This window comes from Capsicum annuum, chromosome 11 (genome assembly GCF_002878395.1).
Source record: "Capsicum annuum cultivar UCD-10X-F1 chromosome 11, UCD10Xv1.1, whole genome shotgun sequence".
Classification (NCBI taxonomy): domain Eukaryota; kingdom Viridiplantae; phylum Streptophyta; class Magnoliopsida; order Solanales; family Solanaceae; genus Capsicum; species Capsicum annuum.
The window spans coordinates 165,557,054-165,564,190 of NC_061121.1; the positions used below are offsets into that span (position 1 = coordinate 165,557,054).

The 7,137-nt window shown below is 32.5% G+C and overlaps 1 protein-coding gene across 2 annotated transcripts; it reads left to right on the forward strand.

Moving 5' to 3' along the window:
* Window positions 1–3,350: 3,350 nt before the first annotated feature.
* On the forward strand, window positions 3,351–6,784 carry LOC107854596 (mitochondrial fission 1 protein A). Of its 2 annotated transcripts, XR_001670052.2 has the most exons (6): window positions 3,453–3,717; window positions 5,337–5,475; window positions 5,876–5,997; window positions 6,289–6,352; window positions 6,449–6,594; window positions 6,663–6,784. XR_001670052.2 is itself a non-coding variant. In XM_016699609.2 (5 exons), the coding sequence occupies exons 1-5, from the start codon at window positions 3,625–3,627 to the stop codon at window positions 6,541–6,543; spliced, it is 513 nt and encodes a 170-aa protein (XP_016555095.1). In that variant the 5' UTR covers window positions 3,351–3,624; the 3' UTR covers window positions 6,544–6,784. The 2 variants fall into 2 exon arrangements, 1 of the variants encoding a protein (XP_016555095.1); XM_016699609.2 differs by having other exon boundaries at window positions 3,351–3,717; window positions 6,449–6,784.
* Window positions 6,785–7,137: the final 353 nt, after the last annotated feature.

Genomic DNA, 7,137 nt, shown 5'->3' on the forward strand with positions numbered 1-7,137 from the left:
CCAAATAATGGTAAAATCCACATTCAAAGAAGGAATTAATTATCCAATAGTCATCAATCTTTCAGACGAAAGATTCATTAATACCAGAGAAGGAAACCTAGGTATTGTTGAGGGAAATTTGGCTTACACCAAATTATTATTTACCTACTATCCAAGGTATTGTATATCACTGAAAGATGCCAACTTTAATGAAACCTTAAGTCTGCATTTTCAGATAAAAAGAGACAATTTATTCAAACCAGGTAATCATATTATGAGCATATATTAACAGGCTCTATATACAGTTGTCAATTCGAATTATGAAAATGTCTATAAAAATAAAAGATTGGTTGAAATTAATCAAGAATGTGCAGGGATAGCCAGAATAGTTAAAGCAGAAGTTCAACCGACAGAAATCCCAAGTGAATATGAAATTCAGATTGGAAGAGCCCTAGAAATAGGAAGTTCAAATGCTTCAATTTCAAGACTCTCAATAGAATATGAAAATAATTCCATACGAAAAGGTAATTTTATGAGATTTACCAATAAAAACTCTAACAACATTACTAAAGTTTCAGGAAGATTCTTTAATGGAAGTGACTGGAACGAACAAACCATCCTAATCCAATCAGAATCTTCCGCAAACCATGTCAAGGAAAGCATCCTAGGTGGTTTAACCACATATGAAGGTACCCCTTACCTTTATAAAACATTTGAAGGAAACAACTACAGCTATTCAAAGATGGTAAAACTATCAATCCAATTTGAATCAATTAGAATAACTGTTCCTTATTATATTGCCAATCATGAAAATAATTATAATATAATATTAGGAGGAACATTTCCCAACAATTTGGATTGATATAATATTCAAAAAGAAGGAATTGAAATCACCTTTGGAGAAAAAACTTGTTTTATCCCTAAAATCTAAATGTCAAATAAAACCTCTTTTAGAGTAGCAATATTTGTAGAATTTACTACCTACGAAACAAGATTGACATCATGTGATCAGATAGATAATGATTCTGAAGCCAATTTTACCAAATCTTTTTTTATAAAAGAATGGAATACTAATAATGTTAATGCTTCTGTTGTCGGTACTACAGGTGACAGAGAAAAGCTTACACATTAGAAAGAGAATGTGAAAATAATTTTAGGATCTAAAATTGTTTCAATAAAACATGTCTATGCTTATGATAAACTAAAAATTGATTTATTACTTGGAAATGATTTTATCCAACAGTTCCAAGATTATCATCAAACAATTTACATGGTTAGCTTCAAAACTCCGTGTAATCATTTTATTAAAATACCAAGAAAACATAATTCCTATGTTTTGATAAAAGAAAGGGAAATTTTTAATTAAAAAAAATTGAACAACCCAAAAAATTATTCTTGTAAATGTCTTAATCTTGAAAAAATAAAACAAGATTTACAATATTCTTATGGAGAAAATTCATTAGAAAAATGGGACAATAATCATGAAAAACAGTTTTAATTCTTAAAGGTCCTAGTATCATTATAAGAGTTAAACCCCTTCTTTAAAATGAAAAAGATAAAACTGAATTCAAAATTCAGATACAGAAACTTCTTAATCTCAAATTAATAAGAAAAAGCAGAAGTCCATACAGCAGTCCAACATTTATAGTTAGAAATCATGCTGAACAAAAGAGAGGAAAAGCTCGAATGGTAATCTATAATCTATAATATATTAAAAGTGTGAAAACCCTTAAAAAAGTGATTTGAACTTTTTGCCCTTCATTAATAGACTCTTCTTTAGACAAAACTGTCTTTTACTATATTTTTAATATATTATTTAATTATTTTTATTATATTAACTAGACTTTCTAAAATATATAAGACTACTAAAATATATGATAGGAGATTTAATTAATATTTTCCTTTCTATTAGATTTCCTAAAATATATGGGACTCTAAAATATATGGTAGAAGAAATAATTAATATTTTTCTTTCTACTATTCAATTAGAAAAATACTTCTAAAATAAAACTCTATTAAGAAAATACTTCTATAAATATTGAGATGTACGTTAAACTAGAGAGCAAACCGATTTGTCTACTGGAAGAATATGATTGAATCTAACTTGATTCAATTGCATTTCTAGATTGGTGGATGCTTGATTTTCTAACCCTCAACTTCTTCACTGTTTTTGTCAGCATAATAGAATTCAACATGTGTGTATATATATATATATATATCTTCTTTGTTTTCATTCAAAATCATTCTTACGGGTCAAAATTTTCGCTTAGACAAGAATTAATTGGATCAAAATCGAAGCTTTGTGATCACTATTATATTATTTTAATATAGTTTACAGGTCGTAGATGAATATCGGTTGACTTTGAAGAATTTCTTGTGTAAAGGTTATGTTTATTGTATTGTTTTGATATATTTATTATCTTATTTTTTTGTTCTAATTTACAGATGCTAGATGAATGTGGGTCGACTTTGAAAAATTTTTTTAGGTAAAGGTTAGGTTTAATTGTATTATCGTAATATCTCTATTAGTTGGTTATTTTGTGGTAGTTTACAGTTCGTAGATAAATCTCGATCAACTTTGAGAAATTTTTGTGTGTAAAATTTAAGTTTAATTGTGTCGTTTTGATATCACTTTTATCATATCATTTTGTTGCAGTTTACAGGTGATAGATAAATGTTGGTCGACTTTGAGAAATTTTTTTATGTAAAGGTTAGGTTTAGTTGTATTATTTTGATATCTTTATTATTGTATTATTTTGTTATTGTTTACAGGTGGTAGATGATTGTCGGTCGACTTTGAGAAAATTTTTGTGTGTAAAGATTAATTTAATTGTATTATTTTGATGTCTTTATCATTGTATTATTTTGTTGCAATTTACAGATGGTAGATGAATGTCGATCGACTTTTAAAAATATATTTGGTAAAGGTTAGGTTTAATAAATAAATTCTCCATTTTTACATACTCAAAAGATATTACATTTAATTATTATATTCATCTTTATTATTTAAATAAATATATTATTTAGTGTAGTATTTGAACTCATTAAAGTGAGATACACGTGCAAGACGCGTACACCTAAACTAGTAAACTATAAAAAGCTAAACAAAAATTGTGTTTTTGTTGGATATTTTATACCAAACAAAAACAATCTTATTAACCTTGCTAAAGGAAAAACCTACTTTTCAAAATTTAATTGTAAAAGTGATTTTTGGCAAATTAAGTTATTAGAGGAATCGATCCCTCTAACAGCATTTAGCACTCCTAACAGACATTATGAATGGTTAGTATATATATATATATATATATATATATCGAATATCGAATACCAAACGGTATTAATATCTTGTACCAAATCCAATCCAGAATATCGAAATGTTGAAATTTTACTCTCAAATACGAATTATCAAATTTTTTGATTCGATTACTAATTTAATTTTTGACATTTTATGCCCACCCCTAATTACACCTAGCCAAAACACTTTAAACGGCTGCCAAACGACGCCTAAGGTTGTGTTCAAAAATTGATGACAACACTTGCCTCAAAGCCTATATTTCTTGCTTAGAACACTCGTTCTTAAACCCCCATTCAGCACCTTTTGGTTGCGTACAATACCCGCAGCACAACGTACAACTTGAGAAGGCAATGGATTCTAAGATCGGAAATTTCTTCGAGTCAGTCGGACACTTTTTCAGCGGTGGAGATCAGATTCCTTGGTGCGATTCTGATATCGTCACTGTACGTACGCTATTTATCAATTTCTTTTTATTATTTATTTTTGTAATTTGGTTTGGGCAACTTTGGTAACTGTTTGAGTAGCTGTTGATTAGATATATTTAGAAGCTTTTGTGGGTTTTTCAGTGAATTTGCTATTTCATTTCTTTTTTTTATTTTATATTACTGTGTGTCGGGCCAACTCGACTAATTTTCACGGATATTTGCCACCTCCCCACCAGTTACGGATAGTAGGTAACTCACTCTGTCCACCAAAGTTATCTAGGACAGATGGGAAGATGGGGAGAAATAACCTAGTATTTTTTGTCTCGCTGGATTTGCCATTTATTTATTTGTTGTGTATTTGGTGTTTATGTTTACTTTGAATTTGAGAGGAAAAGAGCTAACCCAGAATGGTTTTTTGGAGAATTATGGAATAAACTTATTTAGGTGCATGCTGAAGGATTACCATAGGTGGCCATCGTGTGTTTGAAGTTGGGTGGAGGGAATACAAATGTTTATGGCTGGGTTTTGAATTTGGATGTTGAAATTTGTCTACGGAGGAGATATCAAAACATTTTCAAGTGGCATTTCAAATCAAACCAAAATAAGAGCTCAAAATTAACTTCGCTCTTTTTTTCCTCGAGCAGTATGAATATAGTTTCTATGGATTTGATTTATATACACGAATTGTTTTCATAATTCTTACACCGTAAGTGTAAATTAGTTAGGCCATAGCAAGTGATTTGCCTTCCTTTTTTTTTGCTTTTGTGTTTCTTTTTTCCTGTTTTTACTTTCAATAGCTGGTTTCCAAAGTCTTGGATATTGGTTGGAAAAAAAACCTTAACCAATAGCGAGATATATGTTATGGCCAATTAAAGTACATTACTTGTGATCTCAATCTAAAAGTAACAGAAATAGTAGCTTTAATCAAGAAAGAGCTATATGTTAGAGAAACATAATCACCTGAGAGACGTAAAGCTTCTAGGAATCAGGGCTAAATTTTGTAGTGGTGCTAAATTTAAAAAACTGTAAACTACTTGTTAAAGGTTTATCAGACTAGTCTTACTTTACTTTTTTGAAAGACACTTCCATTTTTAACGACTATTAGAGTTCAGATGTGACTCATGATTTCTGAATACAAACAAGAGGCATTTAAAGCATATTTGATGCCCAGTTTCCCACAAACCATTCCACTTAAGACAATGGAAATTAGAAGCTTAGATGCGTACATCCTACCCTTTGGGATTACACCGGGTATGTTGTTCTTGTATGTGTCTGTTCACTTGGCTCTGTGGGTTATTTTCTTGAATAATCTTTCTTCGTTCAAAGCAAAAGTCGTTCTGGCTGTGCCATCCATCTCTAGGGGGTCATGTTGTTGATAATTACGACCGAGACAAAAGGGAGAGTTATGGTTGAAGGATATCAGAATATGTGTCAACTATATGGAAGATTTTTGGTTAACGTTTCATTGAGAAAGATTGAAAAAATCTCTCTGAATATCTTACTGAAATAGGCTTCCTTGGTTCAAGGGAATAATGTGTAATTTGTAATAGATTTGCGGCTTCATGTGCATTCAGTAGCTAGAACCGAAGGTAGTATTGACGGTATCTGAGTCTCTCACAAGGGAAATCTATCGACAGGGTTGCGAACGTGAAGTTGCTGAGGCAGGAAAAGGTTCCTCTGATGAACTGAAAAGTGAATGCATCATGCGTCTGTCATGGGCTCTTGTTCACTCAAAGCGGCCAGAAGATGTACAACGTGGAATAGCCATGCTTGAAGGTGAGATCATTAGAATCCTTCTTTTTTGTGGGAATCCATGCCCCCTTTTCCATACCCTGTGCTTGGAGATTGTGGGGTTTCATCAAGACTTAGTTAAACACTTTCACTTATATGTTTGTCCTTTGACACCTTACCTTCTAGATCTTATTCATTTTATCTTTTCCATACCCTGTGCTTGGGGGTTGTGGAGTTCCATGAAGACTTTGATAAACACTTGGACTTATTTGTTTGTCCTTTCCCTAGCTCTTATGCATTTTAGCTTTTGACTCCTCTTCATCTCCTGCCTTTTCCTTTGCTTTGCAATTTACTGCTGTCACTCCTCTTATGCTAGTTTCCTTACTTTAGCAATACAGATATTACCTGTTTATTTGGGAGAGCTCTGACTTATGGTCATTTGCAGCTTCTCTGGGTGGCAGTAACAGTCCCATGCAAATGAGGGAAAAGATTTATCTTCTGGCAGTTGGCTACTACAGAAGTGGGGACTATGCAAGAAGCAGGCAGCTTGTTGAGCGTTGTTTGGAGGTTTAATTTTTGTTATACAATCTGCTAGTATATTTTATTCACCTCTTCACACTGATATTAAAATTTGAGATAATTATCTCTGCGGTGCGAAGCTTGTTCCACTACTTTATCTTGAATAATTTATCTTTATGCGGCCTGATTTACGAAATACAGAAATTGCATACTTGAACTTGGTTGTGTCATGCAACTTTGAAGTTTTACTAGTTTATTGACTTGGCTGAGTACCTTTCGAGTTCTTTCCAAATCTGTTCTTAAACATGTTGCCTTAACTAGTGCTATTTGAATCTTAAGATTGAACCGCAGTGGAGACAGGCCTTGACTCTCAGGAAAACTATTGAAGATAAAATAACAAAAGGTAGTAAACCGAATCTTCATCTTCAGTAATTTATCAAATTCTATTTGCAGTCAAAGAATGAACTTTTGAATTATGTATATTGCATTGTCCAAGCAGATGGGGTAATTGGCATTGGCATTGCTGCTACTGCCGTTACTGCTGTTGGACTCCTGGCTGGTGGAATTGTAGCTGCTTTGTCCCGCAAGAAATGATCCATCGGTGACCACTAACATGCATAAAGGAACTTCCCTGCTCTGATCAGTGTATACATCTGAGGCTATCAACTCCAATTTGCCAGCACTTAGTTTTTGATACTTCTCTTTGTTTGTAGAAACACTGACATACTGCAACTGAAGCAAGGATGTAGTTGGCTTTGCTTGATGGTCTAGCTTATATGTGATAAAAAAAACCGTGACTGGTCAGCAGAAAGGACCAATATTTCTTTTTTTTTGATAAGTTGGTGCCCTTCGCCCTCTTATATTATGGTTTCTTTGCGTTTTGAAGTCGAGGTTTCATCAAACTCTGAACTTGTTCATCAGTCATACCAACTGACTTCGACATGCCATCTGCGTAAAGTTGCAGGCGCAAATTTTAGACGCTACGGGTTCAAAGTTGAGACTGCATTGTAAACCGTATATGTAACTATTATCTATACTTGTATTTTGCATATAACAACAAATCTAGGGTAATTTCATAGGTGGGGTGTGGGGAAGATGGTGTGTATGGACCATTTCCCCTAAGTTGAGGAGTTGGAGAGCTTGTTTTTAATAGATTCTTGGTTCAAGTAAAATCTAAAATGTTTGCAA